Raw genomic sequence first — 21,232 nt, 5'->3', positions numbered from 1 at the left:
GGAATTTCTGTTATTGTGTCTTCAAGTTCACCAAGTTTTTCTTCTGCAGTGTCTAATCTGCCTTTAATTCCTTTCAGTTTACTTTTTTATCTCATACAATGTAGTTTTTATTTTAAAAGTTCAATTATAGTTTTTTGTTTTTTTTTTTACAGAGAGAGCAAGGAAGTCAGAGAGGGACAGACAGACAGGAATGAAGAGATGAGAAGCATCAATCATTAGTTTTGTTTTTTTTTTTGTTGCGTGTTGCAACACCCTAGTTGTTCATTGATTGCTTTCTCATATGTGCCTTGACCGCGGGCCTTCAGCAGACCAAGTAACCCCTTGCTTGAGCCAGCGACCTTGGGCTCAAGCTGGTGAGCTTTTGCTCAAACCAGATGAGCTGGGCTCAAGCTGGCGACCTCAGGGTCTCGAACCTGGGTCCTCCGCATCCCAGTCCGAGGCTCTATCCACTGCGCCACTGCCTGGTCAGGCTCAATTATAGTTTTTAAAATGTATAGTTATAATAACTGTTTTAATGACTGTCTACTAATTTTGATGTGAGTCAGTTCTGGGTTGGTTTTGATTGCTTGCTTTTTCTCATGATGAGTTATAGTTTCTTGCCTTTTTTTGCATGTCTAGTAATTTGTTATTGCATACCAAACAATGAATTTTATCTTGTCAGGTGCTGTTTTGTTTTTTGGGTTTTTTTCTCATAAATATTCTTGAACTTTGTTCAGGGATATAGTTCAGTGACTTGGAAACAGTATGATCCTCTTGGGTCTTGTTTTTAAGATTTGTTAGGTGGGCCCTGGCCGGTTGGCTCAGCGGTAGAGCGTCGGCCTGGCGTGCGGGGGACCCGGGTTTGATTCCCGGCCAGGGCACATAGGAGAAGCGCCCATTTGCTTCTCCACCCCCACCCCCTCCTTCCTCTCTGTCTCTCCTTCCCCTCCCGCAGCCAAGGCTCCATTGGAGCAAAGATGGCCCGGGCGCTGGGGATGGCTCCTTGACCTCTGCCCCAGGCGCTAGAGTGGCTCTGGTCGCGGCAGAGCGACGCCCCAGAGGGGCAGAGCATCGCCCCCTGGTGGGCAGAGCTTCGCCCCTGGTGGGCGTGCCGGGTGGATCCCAGTCGGGCGCATGCGGGAGTCTGTCTGACTGTCTCTCCCCGTTTCCAGCTTCAGAAAAATACAAAAAAAAAAAAAAAATTCCTTTGTTAGGTGGGATCAGAGCCTGCTCAATCTAGGGCTAATAATTCTCTACCTCTGAGGCAGGACCCCTTTGTGTATTCTACCCAGTGCCTAGCTTTTCCAGCCTTGTAAGCACTAGGCACTATTTCTTCTAATCTTTTTGGGTGTTTTTTTCCCCCAGCCTTGGGTAGTTCCTGCACATTCATGTGATGGTCAATACTCAGCTGGATATTTAAGGGGAGGGGCCTTTACAGACCTGTATGGTACTCTCTCTTCTCTGATGATCTGTTCTGTGAACTCTGGCCAACTGAGTCTCCCCAGACTCTTAGCTCTATGTCCTCAACTTAGGGAATCTTTTGGGGTCTGACTGGTTCCTTTCCCTGTGATATAGCTTATAAAGCCAACTGTAGGTAGGGCTGAGCTCCTTTATTTCCTGTCTCATAGATATAACTGTCTTTTGTTTCTTGATTGGTATCTTCAAAACCATTTTGTATCTTTTATCCTTTTTATTTATTTATTTTGGTCTGGGGGTTAAATTTTATCTTCGTTATTCCATCTTGGTCAGAGATGGGGGTTTGACTTTAATTCCCTTGTTTCCACTTTTCCACCCCTTAACTCTTACTATCTTTCAGCCCATTCATGCTAGATACATCTCATTTTCTTCTTTAAGCTACTGTCTGAGTTAACATTGTTAAGAGTGTGGTAAACTGTGATGACTTTTCCTTTCCTACACAACTTTTTGTTCTCCCTAGAGTTGTCTTTTTCTATGTACTTAGTTTTCTATGTACCTTTCAATTAGTCAAACTCTCCAGTAACTATCTAAATTTCTCAAGATGTCATTTTCCATTGGGTATTCTCAAATTCATCTTTCTGGGAAAGTTTCAGAGCCTGTTTCCTTGTTTCCATCCAGCATGGACTGGTTGCTTTGTACCATGATGCTTAGCTGTCCCTTGGGATCTCCCTTAAGCATCCTGGGCATTTCATTCATAGCCCTTCTGTGCTGGATCTCCTGTTTCATGTATCTTGTGTCTTCTTTGTTGGTTTACTCGCCAGTTTTGGTGGAGCACATCCTCTCAGTTGTCACTAGCCCACCCTGCTTCCCAGCTTCCAAAGTTTTGTTGTGGTTGTCTCTACTGTTCTTCTCATTCTTGGGGGCTTCTGTCATTCAAAAAAAATTTTTTTTAATTATAGTTTGGGGAAGGAGTGAAATTATATGCATATGAACAATCTACAGTATTTCTTCCTGGTACTTCTATCACCTCTTTAAACTTACTCAGAGAATCCATGTGTTCAGTATATATTTTATGAATAAAACTCCAGCTCTGCCCTCCATGGGCCTGCATCTTTTAGACAAGCAATTTAGTGTACAGTGTATATGAACTGATGAATCCTGGCTTCATCTCCCTTTGTGGGTTGACCCTGGTCACCTCTCTAGAGCCTTAGTTTTCTTATCTATAAAATGGGGATAATGTAGGGTAGTAAGAGGGGGCTGTTTAAATCGGTCAATGAAAATAAAGGTTTTAGTAAGGAACCTGCACATAGTGTTTTCTTGAGAACCCAGACTGTGACTTCTTCATATTTCCCTCAAACTCTAGCACAAAGTGAAAGCATAGGTAGGTACATGGTGAGTGACTGAGAAGGGGTATGGAGTGAGAGGTTTGGCTTGGTGTATAGCCAGTAATCATGGCCGCCATCAAAGCTGCCTGGCCAACGCAGGTTCAGGTTTGATTCGGACAGACGGTGAGGAGTCAACAGAGCTGAAAACTGGTGTTCCATTTTCCTTTATTCTAGACTTGTACTCAGCAAGCGAGTAAAAACACTCCAAAACCCACTCATTTAGTGCTCACAAAGCTACTGACTCATCCCAGTTTTCCTAGAATCAAAGGCTTCCACCTCACCAGTCTTATTCACCTCTGTTCCCCATCTCCTTCTCCTCTATGAACTGGCTTCTCCTTCCCCATTCCACCATTTTGGCTGCCTCCTCCACGTGGCCACTGTCCTTCCCAAAATGACCTCCTAGCTCCACCTTTTAAAACCTTTTGGCACGAAAGCCCTCCCTCAACACACATGAGCACAACCACACCCCTTCCCAAGCAAGAAGGGCATTAATATTATCGTGTGGGTGACGGGCAGCACCATCTTTAACAATAAGGGTGAGAAAAAATAACTTTATCTTCCCAACACCTGGTCTCCCTTTAGCAGCTACATGTCCTGGGAGCCCTGAAGCCAGGGGCCTCAGCTGGGTGTAAGAACATTGGGTGTTTTTCTCTGCCTGTCCTCTGTGTGCTGTGTCTCCTAATCAGGCAGGGTCTTCTCTCTGGGGCCCAGACTTCCTCTAGTCCCTGGCAGGGCTACCCCTCCTTGGCCAAAAGAGAATTACCATCACTCTGGGCTGTTGACCTTCCCCAACTTTTGGAGGTCCATTCCCTGTGACAAGTTCTTAAGTGCCTTGGACCAGGCAAGTCCCTTCCAATTTAGGGCCTTAGTTTCTTTATCACTAAAATAGGTGGGCAGGATGTGGTATCTTAAATTTCTTGAAGTCTCTGACGTTTCTCTCACTCCAGGTTTCAGACACTTCTTCTTTTGGGCCCGCAGCCTGCCCTGCCCTGCCCTGCTAGATGTTCATAGCTCCTGCGGTTCTGGTGTGGACATGGTCCCTAGGGGATGAGCAGTCCCTCTTGCGGAGTAAAGGATTTACAATACACAGCTCTGACTTCTTTCCCCACCCCACCTCCAGAGCCCAACAATAGGCTGCTTCAGCTCTAGGCTCTCACTGGAGGGTGGGGGTGGGGTGCGGCCTGAGCCAGCAGGCAGGGTGACTAGCCGGGCAGCCTCTGCCCGGTGCTGGAAAGGCTCCGGCAGTGGCTGGCTGCTGGGACTACATCCTTCCTTCCTGGGAGTGACTGCTGAGCCTTGGTGCCGTGATGATGCCTGGGCCAGACGATTGTTGAGAGGCGGCAGTCCGGCATGCGTGGTGTGCATATACAGGAGACCCAGACAGCTGCAGGAATTTATCCTCTGTCACACTGGAATGGTGTTTGTGTGCGGGGGAGGGGAGTGCTCCAGGAATGCCTTAGGGTTCTCAGTGTCCTGTCTCTGGGTGTCAGGGTTGGCGTGCCAATCTTTAGTTAGTGGAGCATGAAATAGCTACAAAATACTTTCAAGACAAAGTTGGTACATGTGGGGAGGTGCTGAATTTAATGTTGGTCTGCGTCACAGTATTTAGATCCTTTTCTTTCATCTCTGAAAGTTACACCTCCTCCATTGTCTAAGGAGATGAGGCATAGGAAGTTCCTTCTATCTGATGGGTCTGCCCCTGCTTCTGAGCCCTGCATCTCCTTCCTGTCCACTCCCCCCCACCTGTCCCCCCCCCCCCCTTCTCTCTCCTCCAATGAGAACAGAAGACATATTCAAGACTCCTGGCCTGAGTAACTGGCCATGTCCCAGGGGCAAAGTAGCTTAGAAGGTCTGGGACAGGAGTGGCTATAATGAGATTGGCAACCCCTCTTCCGGTGAAAGTGCTTGCTTTACTGGATTTGAGACATTTGAAGGAAATGGTAAGAGATGGAGTTGAACAAATAAGCCAAGGAGTAGATCCTGAAGGGCCTTGTATTTGGCTCAGTGAGGAGTTACAGAAGGCTGCAGAAAGACTCTAGATTTGTGTTCAGATGACAATAACAACAACAGGCAACTGTGTGCCAGGTGCTGTGCTAAGTATGCCATTCATTATCTCATTGAATCCACACTCTGAAGGAGGCACCATTTATCCCCATTTTACAGTTGAGGAAATTGTGGCTTAGAGGTTAAGTCATTTGCCCAAAAGTAGAAAGTGAAAGAGCCAGGATTTCAGACCAGGTCTGTGTGACTTGATCCCAGTGATTTTGAAGAGAGGGATAATGAGGAGGCAGAAACAAGAAGCTGCTGGGCCTGCCAGGTGGGTGGGGAAGGTAGAATGGTTGGGTGGGGGCAGGGCTGAGATTTCTAGCCTAATGTTGCCTTGTGATGTTTTCAGTCAGGATATAGAAGCATACATTAGCTAGTTTTAAGTGGGTGATGATGAGCTAAGTTTGGACATGCAGAATTTGTGGTATCTATGCATCTTCCTGGTGGAGCTGCCCTGTAAATGTGTAGAAGTGTGGGTCTGGAGTTCAGGAGCTCAGGAATGGAGATGGACAGCACATGGTGGTAATTGCAGTCCAAGGAGGTGACCCCCTGGGAGAGAGCATCCATTGAGAAAGTAAGGGAAAGTTCAGAAGTCTTACAAAACACCAACAGTCAAAGAGAATGGTGAAGATTGCCTGTGGGCCCAACACTACTGGCAAGTATTTCTTAGCCTTTCCTGTCCTCAGGACCTCAAATGCCAAGCTCCCCTGGAAAGGAGTGGGCCCCTGTGTCCTGGAGACGGAGAGGGTGAAACAGCCATGGTCTGTCTCTGAATCATCCCCTTCTCTCCTTTGGCTCCTGGCCAGCCTCCTCCCCTGACCAGTGTGATGTCAGACCTGGGCTGACCTGAAGGTGTGGGGTTGTCTGGTACAGTTCCCTCTGGGATGAGGTTCTGAGGGGAACCAGCCTGGCAGGGTCCAGAGCTTGGGCCCTGCTCAGGGAGGGTGAGTTGAAGCTGATTGGGCTTGGTGGTACTGACATGTGGAGGCAAGATAATCCTCTGTCCGAGAGGAGCTATAAGCTCCCCCGCCCCGTGTGTTGTTTTCCCTCCAGGCTTGAAGAGGGCGGGCAGAGGTAGGCAAAGGCTGGCTTGGAGGTGGGTTGGCATATTCCTGAGAATACGGTAGATTGTTTTGGAAAAATTCTCTTGGCCGGAAATTACATGTCAGTCTGCTCCTCAGTGTGGATTTGTCACTTCACTGATGCTTTTGGAGAGACTGGGGGAGGAGGCTGGACAGCAGATTCCTGGGTACTCCCAGCTCCCTTCAGATAAAGGGGCAAGTTACAGATCAGAGAGGTGTGTGTGGGAGCTGGGTTTCCCAGGTCCTAGCGGCACATTGGATCCTGTGGATATCTTACAGCAAGATGGGAGGGGGCTTGTGGAGGAGGAGGTAGGGAAGAAGGAAGGGAGGAATGGTTTGGATCAGACCCTTCACCCAGCCAGGAGGAGTGAGCCTGGCATTTCCAGCCTCTGTCTCTCCACACTTTGGGTTCTTACAGCTGCTCTCAAAACTAGTGTCTGCCATGGCTGCAGTAAGATACAGAGGAGCTTCTACCTAGAATAACCCACTGCCCAGCCGGGTCATCCCCTCCCCTAGCATGCTTTAGGGTAGAGGAGGAGCTTGTGAGAAGAGTAGCCATATGGAAAACTCACCTAGAGCCCTTCTGGGGTCTCTCCTCAATCTTGAAGTAGAGTGTGTGTGGGGGGAAGTTTCGTCATCTCTCTCCTTCTCTGCCCCAACCCTGGAAGGAGTGAAGTTGCCCTGAGCTCAGCTCTAAATACCTGGTACTTTGGAGTAAATGGATGCTTCAGATGCCAGCAAAATGAGAGGGCGTTGTGGTGTGCCTTGAGGCCCTGGGGGCTGGAGGGAGAGGAGGAGCCTCTGCAGTGGAGCTTCCTCTCCTAGCAGTGGCCTCACCTGAGTGCTGGGTGACAGGATTGCGTGGGCAGGTGTTGGAGCAGCTCCTCCGGCAGTGAGTGTGGGCACTCAAGGCGCTCCTCTGAGGCCAGAGAGGTCAGTCCCAGGGCTCTGCTTTGCCCTGCCCGCCCGTGCGCACAGCCCTTGCTAACTTGGGGGAGGGGTTAGGCAGGGAGATGTCCAGGCGGGGCTGAGAAGGACTGCGGGGGGGGGGGGGGGGGGGGGGGGAGGTGTGCCAGAGGCATGGCTTCCACCTCCACGGGGAGGAGTGGGCTGTGTACATCCCAGCACAGCGGGAGTGCTGCAGTGTGGAGGGGAGCGGCAGGGACAGCAGATGGGCTTATTTTTGAAGCCCAGGGGGAGCTGGGCAGGTGGAGGGATAGGCTTCAGGCCCGGATGTCTAGAAAGAGGGATCTCAGATTGAGTCAGGACAGGAGGTGCTTCTCTTCCATGAGTTTCTTGAATGCCCCCCCCATCGTGGAATGTGGGGGTTCTGGAGACGGCTGAGGGGAGCTGTGGTTCTGTGGTCAGTGAAGGTGCAGCCAGGTACCTGGCTTTCCGGGGGTCAGCCTGTGGCACTGCGGAGAAGTAGCGGCTGGGGATTGTTAATTGAGACAGGACAGGATTGGGGGAGGGGCCTGCTACGGTCCCGCGGGAGAGACAGGGACCACCAGGCTCTCGCCAGGCCAGCCGGTGGCGGATAGGAGGCTGTGGGGTACGTGCTGCGGTGCGGCCAGGGGCCAGGTTCCCCGGCTGAGGTGCTTTAGGAGCCCTGCCCTTCTAGGAGGATGCTCGAGGCCCGGCCCCTCAGGACGCAGGGCAGTGACGCTGTGTGCCGCTGGAGGAGCGGGGGCTGCGGGAGGGCTCTGCTCCCCTCCCTGCCCTTAACACGGGGAGTTTGGGTTCCATGGGGGAGAGATCTGCGTATCAGCGCCTGACAGGGGGCGAGGAGGGACAGCAGGTAATGGGAGGAGCCTGGGGGATAGCTGGGTACCCCAGCCCTAGCCCCTGTCATCTGCTGGTGAGTTTATGGCCCAGCCCTGCTCTCGGCAGCAGCCTCCCAGGAGTGAGGGGTGTCTATGGGGTGTCTATGCTTCTGGGCCCCAGGACAGATCCTGGGGGCTAGGAGGCTGGGTAAAGAATGGGTGTTTTGGGGTGGCATTAAGGGGAGATAAATCAATGGTGGTGAATACTGATGCTGACATTTGTCTCAGTGTCTCTGGGTTCTCTGGGTCCCAATTAAGCTGCCCTTTGGGCTTTTTTTCAATGCCCCATGAGAGCCCTGGAAGTGCTAGAATTTGGGTTTAGTCTTTTATGGGCACCAAGTCCCTGTGCCCTGGACATTCCCGCTTACTGGCCTTTTGAATGTGCATATAAAGCCAAATATCCCTGTTTGCTTTAGAAAATAAGATCACCATATTTATGGGACCACTTACCTTCTCCTTAGAGATCAAGCACTTTCTCCCTTGGCCGACAGAGGGCAGTAGCTGACAGGACAACAGTTGGCAGAAAGGTGGGAGCTGCTTTTCAGTGCTGGGAGAAAGGGGTGCAAAGCTGGCCTGAGCTCTGACCTCTTGACTATGCATTGCTTTGATTTACAGTCTCCCACAACTGAATTGCTGAGCAAGTCGCTGAAGCTTGTTCTTACCTGCTGTCCAGGGGAGAGTCAGACATGGAGTTCTGGTGGATTTGGGGCATATCTTTCAGTGGGTGGCTAGAATGTTTAGTTTGGCCATTCTGATCCAGCAGCTCCAGTCTTGCAGTAGAGGGAATAATCCTGTTTAAATTGTCCCCTGAGGTCAGGTCTCTCTGGGTCTCCAAGGTGGAGCCTGTGGAAGATAGGCAGTACGCTTCTCTGAGCTGTGGACACGGGGGCCAGGGTTTGGGGAGAAGTCAGTTCCAGTGTGACCTCAGCCTAACCTTATCTTGTCCATTGTCTGTGTGACCCCAGCCTCAGACTGGTGATTCATTTGGACAGGGGGTGCTGCACCTGGCTGGCTCCACAAACTTTGGGTAGTGGGGGTTGGGGAACAGGAACTGATTGCCGGAGTATGTCTCCCTCTTCCCCCATTGGGGCTCAGACCAGGAAGTGGCTTCCCTCTGGGTACTTCCTTGCTGGGAAGTCAAATACCGAGAGAGGCAGAGGCCTTAGAAAGAGCCTGCGATGCTGACTCCCTAAAACTCAGTCACTCCAGCTGCCTGCCCCACTAGCCAGCTGCGGCTCCCAGCACTGGTTGCCAGCTGGATAGGGACAAGAAAGCAGTGTGCAAGAAAGAGGGGCTCCCTGGGCCTGGCTGGGGGTGGGCTGGGAGTTGCGGAGGGAGCCTGAGAGGACTTCCTGCAGCTGTCAGGTGTGTCTGGGGGGTGTTGTGAGGGGGGTGTAAGAGCAGCTGGCGCCCTTGAGGAGGGGCAGCGGAATCATTTGTCAGCTCCAGGAACGTGGGGGGCCCACAGGGGCTTGATGGAGTGTCTCCAGTTCCCTTTAGCTGGGGCTGTTGTCTCTGTGTGGGTGCTATACAAGAGACATCCTGCAGCCTGGAGTCCTACAGCTTTGGGGTGGAGGCAACCCCAGCAGGGTCTAGGGGCATATTTGTTTTGAAGGAGCTTTGGGTCTTTGGCCAGCTGGTCTGGGGAGGAGGTACCCTGGGTGTTGTGGGCAGCAGACAAGGCAATCCCAGGGAAGGAGGTGGAGATTCCTTACCCCCCCACACCCCCTCACGATCTTGGCTGGACTGCCCCACTCTGGCAGGCTGCCGGCCTCCTATTTCCGTCGGGCACCAGGGTAACAGGGCCACATTAGGGCTTGAGCCAGGAGACGCCCAGCCAAGGCTGGGACTGGGAGATGGGGGAGGGTATCTGAAGGGTCTTCTTGCAAGGTCCAGGAGTAACTCTAGGATCCTAGCCCCTAGCCCAGACTGTATACTAGCTCCCAAGCCCCAGATAAGCCCATGTGGGGGCCTGCAGCCATTCTTTGTACATTGCTGCTTGATTCACATATCCCCCACCCTAAAATCCCAGGAGGTTTCTGCAACTGTGGGGGCTGGGGTGGAAGCCGGAGACAGGGGGCCTTGTGTATGGGGCAGCAGGGGGGCCACTGCGGGGGGCTGGGAGGAAGAGTCCCCCCATTCTCGCTGCCCTCTTGGCAGTGATTCAAAAAGGTCCTTTTTCAGCCAGTGTCAGAGCTGCTCAGCTGGGGAGGGAGGGAGGGAGGAAAGGGAGGGAGGACAGTCGGGTGGGGGAGCCAGGGAGCAGGGCTGGAGCTGTGACCACTGCACTGGAGAGAAGACAGAGAACAGGACAGAGCACCCAGGCTGCAGCCAGCCCAGAGAAGAACGAACCTGCTCCCGGCCAGACTAACCAGCTGTAGAACAGCTGTGCAGCAGAGAAGGGCCTGTCCTATTCTTCTGCTCCATTCCCCACTCCTGGGCTTGGGGGCTCCTGAGATAGACCTCTGGCCAACTTCCTTCTGGGCAGAACCTGAAATTCAGGAGCTGAGGCCCTTGCTCCCCCACTTCTGAAGCCAGAGTCTCAGTGACACAATCAGGGGGTCCAGTCCAGTTCCGTGGAGATGCCAACAGCTCGTCGGTTCCCTGGCCTAGAGCTTTCCTTTCCTCTCCTGGCCAGACTACGGCGAAGACTATACACAGTGAGTGGGGGGCTGGGGCTGGTACGACTGGAGACTGGATCCGCTTGTCAGAGCCTGCACTTCGCTGAGGGGCAGAGAGCAAGGACTCGGAGGCTGCGGGACATCTCCAGTGAGGGTTTGATAGGGCGGTCTGGGCCGAGTGGCCTCTCCCCTCCAACTGCTGCATTCTTGTTGGCGAGTGTTAGAAAAGTGTATTTGGGAAAGTGTGCGTGCAGCCATGAGAGCTGCGGGTGTCAGACACAGGTGTGAGGGCTGTGGGCTCTTCTGGGGCCCAGGCACATGCAGAACTGTTGACTGTCTGAGCGGGGGACAGCTGCAGCAGTGCTCTGCTTCACAAAGAAACTTGGATTGGAAGGGGCTGTTAGGGTTGGGGAGGGGACTTGTCCAGGGTCACCCTGGGCTTGGTGGTAGAGGCAGGACTGGGACCTTGCTTTCTTCTCACTGGGATCCTCAGTGTTCCTCTCAGGCTTCCCACACATGTCCCTTTTGCAGAACAGCCTTGTTGCCTGGGGTTGGAGAGCAGCTGAGCTGGGAGATCTGTTGGCTGGTGTTTTAAGGAAAAGGAACAGATTAGACTGTACTTTTCAGGGAAGGGACCTTTGGGTCTTCCCTAGCCCTGATCACCAGGGAGGACATGGCTTTGAGCTGTTCTCAGAAGTGGCTGCCTTCTTCCTCAGAGGAGGATAGGAATGGGGAGCCTGGGGTCCTGGAATTTGGGGTCTGGGAAGAAGAGGAGAGGACCTTCAGACTGCTTACCCTGGTGACAAGCCCCATCAGGGGGCTAAGCTATGTCGAGGGTAGGATCACTTTACTCCAGGGACAGGGTAGTGACAGTGGAAATGTGGGCACCGCCCCACAGGGCCAGTGATTTTCACAGTACACCTTTGGAGTTTTCTTCTATAAAGCATGGTGCCCTGCCCTCTTAATTAAGCCCATAATCCCATGTTTGTAACAGATGGTTTTGGTTTTGGTGAGGATAACTGAGTTAATACAGCTAAATGCTTAGCACTGTGGCCAGCATATAGTAAGTATGTATAGTTATTAGACATGTACTTACTGTTCTTGTTATTTTATTTTATTTTATTTTTTATTTAGCAAGAGAGACAGGAAGGGAGATGAGAAGCATCAATTCGTAGTTGAGGCACTTTAGTTGTTCATTGATTGCTTCTCATATGTGCCTTGACCAGAGTGGGGGAGGGGTACTCCAGCTCAAGCCAGTGACCTTGGGCTTCAAGCCAGTGACTTTTGGTGCCCAAGTTAGTGACCATGGGGTCATGTCTATGATCCCACACTCGAGGCAGCAACCCCGTGCTCATGCCGCACTTTAGCCAGTGACCTTGAGTTTTTGAACCTGTGTCCCAGATTGATGCTCTATCCACTGTGCCAGCAGTGGTCAGGCATCTTCTTAAAATTAATAGAACTATAAACTGTTTACCGTGTATATGTGTTTGTAGTCTACAAGCATATTGCCATCTGTAGTATACAATAAAAGGAAAATAAAAGGGAAGTAATTATACCATTTCATGTACTCTGATATGTCAGTACTCTGATATAATGAAGTGGATGCTGAGACTCATGTAGAACCACCGTGGAGGCAGCATTCACAAGTTCTGACTGAGGGGAGCTTTGAAATAATAAGGATGGGTTGCCTTTTTGACATTTTTTTGAATAGTGAACAACTTTTGCTAAGTTCTGAACGCAAAGGCCCGTTTTCCTTTAGTTTACATAGTAGTTTCATTCCAGGATAATTCAGTATGTGTAAAACTACAAAAATACTTCCTTGTTCAAATGTAAAGTGGAATTCAATTCTAGATTCAGATGACTATAAACTAAGTTTTTACCTCCGTGAATGCAATTTAGGACAGTGTTTGAGACTGTCCTGTACGTTACAGGATAACTCATGTTCTTGTCCCCCATCTACCCACTAAAGGCCTTTAGTGGCCCCCAACATTGTGAAACCAAAAATGCCCCCTAGAGGGCTGTACAGCCTTTGTGAGAACCATCTGGGTCAAGGGTCACGGCTCACAGTTTGGAAACCCCCTCTGGCCCAGCCGCCAAGGTGGGAGAGCCAGGATTTGAGCTGAGGTCCTCTCATTGCCATTTGTTGCTCTTTGTACTGCCCTGAGCTGCCTGGGAAAGTCTGAACTGGCACTGGGTTGGCAGTACCTCTGGGAACTGTGGGGGCAGGAGGCTCATGCTTCTCAGTGCGACCTGTGATGAGAGCTAGGGGACGAGGCCCCTCTGAGTTGGGGAGAAGGGGGTCTCAGGCAGCTGGCTTTCCCTCTTGCCTGTTTCTTCCATGGGATTGAACATGGGTTAGGGCTGGCCTGGCCAAGCCCTCAGCTCTGAGGCGTCTTACTTGGACAAGGATGGGTTTGGGGTCCAGTGGGTCAGACTGCTTTGCTTTGAGGGTGCCATTGGCCTGTTCTCTGGGCCCAAGAAAGTGTAGGTCAGAGGTCACTCACTGGTGGTCCTTTGGCTGATTATAGCCTGCACATACCTGTGTTGGGCCAACAGAGTATGTTGTATCTGTGTGTGTGTGTATTTCAAACTTGAATTCATTGACATAAAGAGTCAGGAGAAAGATAATGTTAAGTGAAAACAAGGAATACAATGGTGTGAGTAATGAGTGAATATTTGTGTATGGGGGAAAACGTCTCCCAAGGATACATATAGTCATTAATGGCGTCTGGCTCTGGGTATAGAAGCTAGGTGGCTGTGCGGTAAGGGAGGGAATGGAAGACATTTTATGGTTTCTGTGTGCCATTTGACTATTTTACCAACTGCGTATATTGCCTTTTCAAAAAAAGTTTTCAATGGCAAGATTTCACATCTGGATTAGATTGCTGGTATTTCTTTAAAAAATTGGAAGCTTTGACAACACTGGGCCACAATCTGTTGTGACTTGTCGACAGGAGCTGAGCAGTGCTGCCTCTCTGAGCTGGGTCTGGAAGCCCACCCAACCCCTGCCCTTCCCTCTTGTCACCCCCTCTTGTAGTCCTGGAGGCACTTATGGAGAGGTCTTTGGATTGGAGAGGGGGAGGGCTTTGTCTATGCCAGGCTTTGGGAGGACTCATCTAGTCCTGGGTTCTTTTTGTGGGGTCCTTCAGGTCTGGGAGCCCATGGATGGGTCTCACGGGACACTGGAACACCCAGTATTTTTTATTGAAATTCCTATGATTAAGAATGTGTATTTTTCCTGGAGACATAAGTCAATAGTTTTCATCAGATTTTCAAAGGGCTTGTGACCCCCAAGCCAGTGGAGAACCTGAGCACACAGAGGTTGATCTCAGGTCACTGGGCCATGGATTTGGGGAGTAAGACCCTGACTCCAGTGCCTGGGCTGTCTCCCAGCTGTCCTAATTCTACCTTTGTTTCTGGCAGGAAAGGGGCAGGTAAGTACAGGCTATTCTGCAAGCTGGTTAGAGGAGCAAGAAGGTGATTTGATTCCTTTTTGGAAGCAGCATAGTAGGATGTAGGTGAGCCCAAGGCACTTGGGCAGGTCCCCTGTTACCCCTGCATCCCTTGGTCCCTGATTCATTCTCCCCTCCCCACAGAGGCTGGGGAGCAGCAGCATGCAGCCAGAGGAGGGCACAGGCTGGCTGCTGGAGCTGCTCTCTGAGGTGCAGTTGCAACAGTACTTCCTGCGACTTCGTGACGACCTCAACGTTACCCGCCTGTCCCACTTCGAGTATGTCAAGAATGAGGACCTGGAGAAGATTGGCATGGGCCGGCCTGGTAGGTGGAGACGTGGGCCTAGCTCGTTGTTTCCCCACTGACCATTGACCTCCTCTGTCCTCAGGATCACCAACCACATGGGAGAGCCCTCCCCGCCTTATCCCATGGGGTGGCATAGCTGGGAATGCTCCCTGCCTAAGAGGCCCAGAAATGGGAGGGAGGTGCATGAGAACAATTTGCACTTGTAAAACTGAATTGTACTTCGAGGAGTCTGAAAGCTCTGGCTACACAGGACAACTACCACCCTTTTTGTTTGTTCAGACATTTGTAGGATGTATTTCTTCCATCTCATCCTTTATACATGAGTCTGTCCTGTTCACCATTCTGAACACCAAGGGTTCAGTGTCCAGAGATCTATGTGAAGAAGAGAAGATAAAAACCCTCAGATGATTTTCTCTTAATCTCTGTTTCTTTTTCTGTATTTTTCACAAAGATCTGCTCTGTTGAACTCAATTCTTTTCTATGTATTGATCCTAAAAGTAGTGGTTGCAACATCTAGAACTACTTACAGAACATAGAAACTTATTTGTGCATTCAACTTAAAGCAGCTAAATAGGTAATAATGTGCTAAATTAGACATGACTTATACTACTTTTGGCCTGGGTTGTTGGTGTTTGTTGCTGGTAACATAATAAAATTTTATGAGAGAAAAACTCAAAATTGGGAAAATTCTATCCCCTTCATTTCCTTTGTTCTTGAGAGTTGGGAACAGAGAACTACTGTTCGGTTTTGGTGGTTTAAACACCTCCATCCAGTTCAAGAACTATTGCTAGAAGTAGAATGCAGTGACCATCCGATTAGTTGTAGCCCCTGGGTGGTTGGGATGGTTTGTTTCCTTGCTTTCATTGTGCTGGGCAGTATCTAGTGTTGGACCCATTGCAGGGGGAGCAAGGAAGTCTGCTGGTGGGCAGCAGCCTCTCTGGGCAGGGGGTGAGCCTTAACTGCACTGTCCCTCCTGCAGGGCAGCGGCGGCTGTGGGAGGCTGTGAAGAGGAGAAAGGCTCTGTGCAAGCGAAAGTCCTGGATGAGCAAGGTGGGTGGACAAGGAGTGAGATGGGCTGGGGCAGCCTCGTGGGGCCCCACTCTGATGTTAGTCCTGGGAAACTTCCCGCATTCCCGGGCAGTATAATCTCGTACTTTGTACAGACCTCCCTCCTCCAGGGTCTTATTGGGCAGGGTGCTTACAGAGCTGCTTGGCTAAGTGTCTGTCTCCGCTAGAGATGGCGCATGAGTAGCCTCTGCAACCGTGGCTTCACTTCCTCTCCCGCTGTGTGATGGTGCTGGGTGTAGAACAGGCACTGGTTGACAAGTATGCCGTAACTTGAGCCCTTGTTCTGACTGAGTGTTGGGGCTTGTGTCTAGCATAGGATGGTGGGGACTGTCTGGACCCAGGATATCTCTGCTTTTGCTTCTCTGCTTCCCCAACCCGCTTATTCTGTGGAAGGTTTCTCTAGTCATCTGGCCTTGCTGACAGCTTCCTTCCCCACAGTCTACCTCCTTCCACCCACTCTTGTCCTAATTTGGGTCTGTGGAGTGTGGTGAGTCCCTGATCTGACTCAGTGGAACTTTGCCCATTGTCTGGAAGACAATGCGGGAGGAAATGAACCAGCCAGGGCCTTCCCTCCCCACTTCTGACCTCAGGGCTGGGGTAGGGGACGGGCAGGGCAGAACAGCTGGACTGGAATTGGGCGGCAGAGATTTCTTGGCTGCGATCTGGCAAAGGGGCTGTCTCATGGGATCCTGTGGCCTTTTCTGGGGACACTGTCCTGGTCCCTTGCCCAGGTTTTAGGGAAGGATGAGCATGTTGGGGCGGGTGAAGGCAGGAGGGAAGAGTTGTGCAGTGTGCCAGGTTTCAGGGGTCTTGGATCTACTATGGACTTGCAGGAGGCTCCCGAGCCAGTCAGTGAACCTCTCCAGACTTGAGGCATGTCTTCAGTAAGACAGTGCTGGCCACTCTTCCCCAGCTCACCTCATCAGGCATGTGGAGGGTCCTTGTCAGCTGAACACTGCAAATGTAAGGGATTTCAGTTACTGGGAGGAAGGACAGAGCAGTGGCCAGAAGAGGCCCTCAGATTGGAGAGCTCTGTACAGATAAGGCTCTGCCAGCTTTGGGGGCAGGGGCCCAGCTGGGCAGGCTCTGCAGCCAAGGCTTTGGATGCCAAGTCAAACTGACGGGCCAGCTCTGACCCTCGGGCCTCCTTCCTCCTGTCCCCTGACTTCCCAGGCTGCAGAGTGCTTTCCAGTCTCCCCTCTTTCTCAGCCCTCAGCTCTAGGCGCCCCTCCAGAAACCCAGCTGTCTTCCCAGGCCCTTCCCAGCAAGGCCTTGCTTCATCTGCACCCCACACACTCACAGTCTAACCTCAGGCTCAAATTATCCTCTCCCCTGGCAGGATGAAGGGCAGCGGCTCTCCAGGGAGGGTGGAGACAGACAGCGCCAAATGGGCAGCCCAGAGAAGGGGCCAAGGCTAAAAATGGACAGAGAGGTGTTTGTGGCAGGCCCCTTAGGCTCTGTCTATGGGCGGGAGTCTGTTCTGGGCAGGGGGCACAGGAGGGGATGGGTGGGGCAGAAGGTGGTGCCAGACCTGTTGGTGGGTGTGGGGCCACCGTAGCCACAGGCTGCATACCTGTCAGTCCATTTCTGGCACATACCCTGAGGCCACAGTAAGACTGGCTTCCTGTTTGGGGGTGTGGTCAGGAGGTGGCATAGGCCTCCTGCCAGGCTGCCCCCTGGCAGTGTGGCAAAGCCAAGACCTATCTGGAGGCCTTCTGGGGCCTCGGGGTTCATCTGGACCCTGACTGCCTTCAAACAGGTATTCAGTGGAAAGCGGCTGGACGCTGAGTTCCCCCCTCATCACTCTCAGAGCACCTTCCGGAAGACCTCACCCATCCCTGGAGGCCTCACAGGGGAGGGGCCCCTGCAGAGCCTCACCTGCCTCATTGGGGAGAAAGACCTGCATCTCTTCGAGAAGCTCGGAGACGGCTCCTTTGGCGTGGTGCGCAGGGGCGAGTGGAACGCCCCCTCGGGGAAGACGGTGAGCTTCCGGGTCCTTTGGGGTGTGGCAAACGACAAGGCCCCTAAGGGACTGTCAGAGGCCCCATTCTGCCCTCTGAGGTAGATCTGTCCTCTCAGTTAGGATGTGAAAGAGGTTGGGGACAGGTCTGAGTGGTTTTCCCTGGAGTCTACACTCAGGTTTAAGGCAGGTTTCTTTTTTTTAATTATACAGATAATTTACTATAAGTACTTAAGTATGGGTTGATGCTTCCTGCTCCTCCCTCCTTGTTTCTCTCTCTCTCTCTCTCACTCTAAAATCAAAAATATTTTTAAAAATTTACTTATTATGCCTGACCTGTGGTGGCACAGTGGATAAAGCGTCGACCTGGAAATGCTGAGGTCGCCTGTTCGAAGCCCTGGGCTTACCTGGTGAAGGCACATATGGGAGTTGATGCTTCTAGCTCCTCCCCTTCTCTCTCTCTCTCTCTCTCTCTCTCTCTCTCTCTCTCTCCTCTCTAAAATGAATAAAGTCTTTAAAAATTGTTTAAAAAATCACTTATTATAAAAATTTGCAAACTATTTTAAAAACCAAGGGAAAATACCTGTAATATCACCAGTCAGAGGAAGCAAGTTAGCATTTCTGCCTTTCCTCCATCAGGTATTTTGTTGAATTTAGTTAGGATATGAATTTTAGATATAACTTTTAAAGTCTTGCCCTTTCTCTTGGTATACTATTTAAAAATTTTCCCCAGAGGCATAGATAGCATGTATATAATAAAACATGCAGTTCTTGAGTGTACAGCTCAGTGAATGTTTACATATGCCCCAGGTAACCATGCCCACATCATGATATAGAACCTGTTTCTAGCATGTCAGATCCTCCCTCCTGCCTCTTTACCAAGTGTCCCCTTCCTCCAGGGAAGGCCACTATTCTGACTTCTGTCACCATAGATTAGTGTTTTGGCGTTATATTTAAAGCATTTTTCTTCTACACCAAAACCATTTTTAATATTTTATTTTATAACATTTTGATATCCTATCATCATGAGGTTCATCTCTTACCTTAAAGTTGCTATTTAAGCTGGGTATTCCTCCAGTAAGGGAAGGCCAAGCGAATGGCCCCGGAGGGTCAGCCACCTCCTCTTTCCCAGCCAGGCCAAGGTACCCAGATGAGCAGATCCGAAGCTGGGATGTTTGAGCTGAGTTAGAGGGAGAGGCATATCCTGACTCCCTGTGATCTTCACTCTGGGCAGGTGAGTGTGGCTGTGAAGTGCCTGAAGCCTGATGTGCTGAGCCAGCCAGAGGCCATGGATGACTTCATCCGGGAGGTCAATGCCATGCACTCGCTTGACCACCGAAACCTCATCCGCCTCTATGGTGTGGTGCTCACGCCACCCATGAAGATGGTGAGTACCGTGCATGGGAGGGGCCTGCGGTCTCCGGGCCCCAGGTCTGACCCGTCTCCTGCCAGTGCTGTGGTTACTCCTCTCATCCTGACTAAGGTCAGAGGGCCCCCAGATCCTGCTTTGGTCCCCCACCTGATGTGGAAAAGGGGCTCACAGGGGTCTAGCCCAATACTATTGTATGCCTGTTGAAGCCCTTGTCCATCTCTGCATTTTACGTGTATTCATTGGCAGAGTTATATCCGTGGGAGGAGCTTGTCCTAGAGTTTAATGTTTAGAATTTCTAACATGAGCCTCTGGGTTGCTTCTCTTGGCCTCAGTGTTCCACATTGCCTAGAAGGAGAGGGTTGGGAAGATATAGGACTCCTAGCAGTCCCCAGAGGACAGGCCAGGAAAGAGCATTGAGCATGACTCTGGCAGGCCTTCAACAGATGGCTGGGAGCCCAGCACAGGGGTGCTGAGGGAGGGGCAGGGTTCAGCCGCACTCATTTCTCCTACCTCCTCCATGGCCTCAGGTGACAGAACTGGCACCTTTGGGATCATTGTTGGACCGGCTTCGCAAGCACCAGGGCCACTTCCTTCTGGGTACTCTGAGCCGCTATGCTGTGCAGGTGGCTGAGGGCATGGGCTACCTGGAGTCCAAGCGCTTTATTCACCGTGACCTGGCTGCCCGCAATCTGCTGCTGGCCACCCGCGACCTGGTCAAGATTGGAGACTTCGGGCTAATGCGAGCACTACCCCAGAATGACGACCACTATGTCATGCAGGAGCATCGCAAGGTGCCCTTTGCCTGGTGAGGGGCAGGTGCTGCCAGCTCACAGGGCTTGGACCCCACCCTGCTTACCTTGGTCCCTGCACACCGAGGCTCAGTATCTGGGGCCTTTATACTCACAACAGCCCTTGTCTCTTTTGGCCCTACGGTGCCCTTCTTGTATGCCCATTCATTCACTCATCCAGGAATTCTCATGTGCCAGGCACTAGAATATACAGGAATAAGTGCTATGGGGACTTATTAAAGCTTCCTGGAGGACTCAGTATTAACCTCCTGAAATAGTCAGAAATTAGTAGGCTGACTGGTAAGCATGTTCCAGGTAGAGGAAGTAGCAGGCAGGGCCAGACCACGCTGACTTGTTGACTGTGAGCAGAGATGTTCACATGAGGTGGTCCCTGGTCCTGCCCTGGCCCCTGTGTTTCTATCCTGTGCTGAGACCAGTGTGGTTGTCTGGTGTTGAAGGCACCCTCAGGAGTATGGTGTCCCTGCTTTGGGGTGAAAGGAGTCAGTCCAGTTCAGTTTGCCAGAAAACCTTCTAATCCAAGTTGTATAGTCACCCTGCTTAGTAACTGACTTTGTACTTTAGGATACCAGGCATCCTGGATTATGTCTGTTGTCCTGAGTAAGTAATAGCTCTCCCTTTCATACTCAAGCGTCCTGGTTTGGACAGTAAATTATAAGGTCACCTATTTTTTTTTCTTTGTTTTTATTTTTTCTTATTTATTTATTGCCATAGCAAATGATGACACAGGATAAGGTCACCTGTTTTTATGCAGCTCCCTTAAAACAACTCTGCTGTGAAGTGAGCAGATTATTATCATTCCCCTTTCACAGACGAGGAATATGAGGCTTAGAGACCCTGAGTGACTTTGTCTGGACTCGACCCTCTTTGCGTGGCAGGGCTGGCTCTCCAGCCCCGTGAGCAGCCCTTTGCTTCTCTATCCAGAGTGGCTTCCTTCAAGGCCCGCGCCTCAGTGTAGGCTCAGGTGGAATATCTCTTTGCCAGCTGTGGCGTTTGTCCTCCTCACCCAGAGGGTATCCCAGAGGGAGTGTGCAGATATTTGAGCAAAGCCAGTGTGACTGTTTCCACTCATTTTGGTTCTTCCCCAGGCCCTATCCAAATTTTCCACCCACACTTTCCTGCTGAAATGACCCAAATACTAGAATCCTGCCCAAAATCTGGAAATTGTCATCCTCCTACCATGACCAGAAAACAGCCTGAGCTCTATCCCTCTCCCCTTGCCCCTTCTAGAGCCTCTGACCTTCTTTCTTTCCCTGCTTTCCTGACGTAGCACCTTCACCCTCTTCCCACTGTGGGCCGCATGTGGGTACGAGACCTGAACATGATGGGTTTCTCCAGGTCTGTGTACCCCACGGTCAGATCCTGTCCTTCCCTTCATACCTCCTGCCTACAGGCCCTACTGCCTGCTGTTGAGCCAGGCATAGGGGGCAACAACATGCTTGTTGAATGAGCATTTTATATCTATTGGGGCTGATGTGGGTGGGATACTCTGAGAGGCCTCTGTTTGACCCCTGCCTCCTCCAGGTGTGCCCCTGAGAGCCTGAAGACCCGCACCTTCTCCCATGCCAGTGACACCTGGATGTTTGGGGTGACATTGTGGGAGATGTTCACCTATGGCCAGGAGCCCTGGATTGGCCTTAATGGCAGTCAGGTGAGGGGGCTGGGGATGTGCCCCCTCTAGGGTGGGTGGGGTTGATTTGATCCCTGGCTCCCAATCTGGCTTTGTCAGAACTGGCTTCTATCTGCCAGAGTCCCGTTCCCCAGGCTTCATGTCTATGTGACCTCTCAGCTGAGCAAAGAGAAGGCCCCAATGGTCAGGAGTAGGATGGTGGAGCTTGCTCCCATTCTTAGCTCTTGCCTCTGCCACCTTTCCAGAAGCCGCAGACCTGGGGGTAAAGGTCTGAGGACGGGAGAT

At 51.3% G+C, this 21,232-nt stretch overlaps 1 protein-coding gene across 10 annotated transcripts in view; it reads left to right on the top strand.

Moving 5' to 3' along the window:
- TNK2 (tyrosine kinase non receptor 2) overlaps positions 1–21,232 on the top strand; it is a 41,190-nt gene that overhangs the window by 7,790 nt on the left and 12,168 nt on the right. For 2 of the 10 annotated variants that reach the window (XM_066347926.1, XM_066347931.1), the window contains exons 1-7: positions 10,044–10,391; positions 13,949–14,129; positions 15,091–15,161; positions 16,939–17,160; positions 18,374–18,526; positions 19,039–19,316; positions 20,842–20,968. In XM_066347926.1, coding sequence (XP_066204023.1) covers positions 10,314–10,391; positions 13,949–14,129; positions 15,091–15,161; positions 16,939–17,160; positions 18,374–18,526; positions 19,039–19,316; positions 20,842–20,968 — 1,110 coding nt within the window. In that variant the 5' untranslated portion in view covers positions 10,044–10,313. Of the gene's footprint in view, positions 1–5,750; positions 5,771–6,103; positions 6,124–10,040; positions 10,392–13,948; positions 14,130–15,090; positions 15,162–16,938; positions 17,161–18,373; positions 18,527–19,038; positions 19,317–20,841; positions 20,969–21,232 lie in introns of those variants that run through there. The other 8 variants (XM_066347928.1, XM_066347929.1, XM_066347933.1 and 5 more) reach the window with 8 other exon arrangements.

The sequence above is a fragment of the Saccopteryx leptura genome, chromosome 8 (genome assembly GCF_036850995.1).
Source record: "Saccopteryx leptura isolate mSacLep1 chromosome 8, mSacLep1_pri_phased_curated, whole genome shotgun sequence".
NCBI classification, from domain to species: domain Eukaryota; kingdom Metazoa; phylum Chordata; class Mammalia; order Chiroptera; family Emballonuridae; genus Saccopteryx; species Saccopteryx leptura.
The sequence above is the reverse complement of the archived record's forward strand: the minus strand, read 5'-3'. Positions and strand labels throughout refer to the sequence as shown.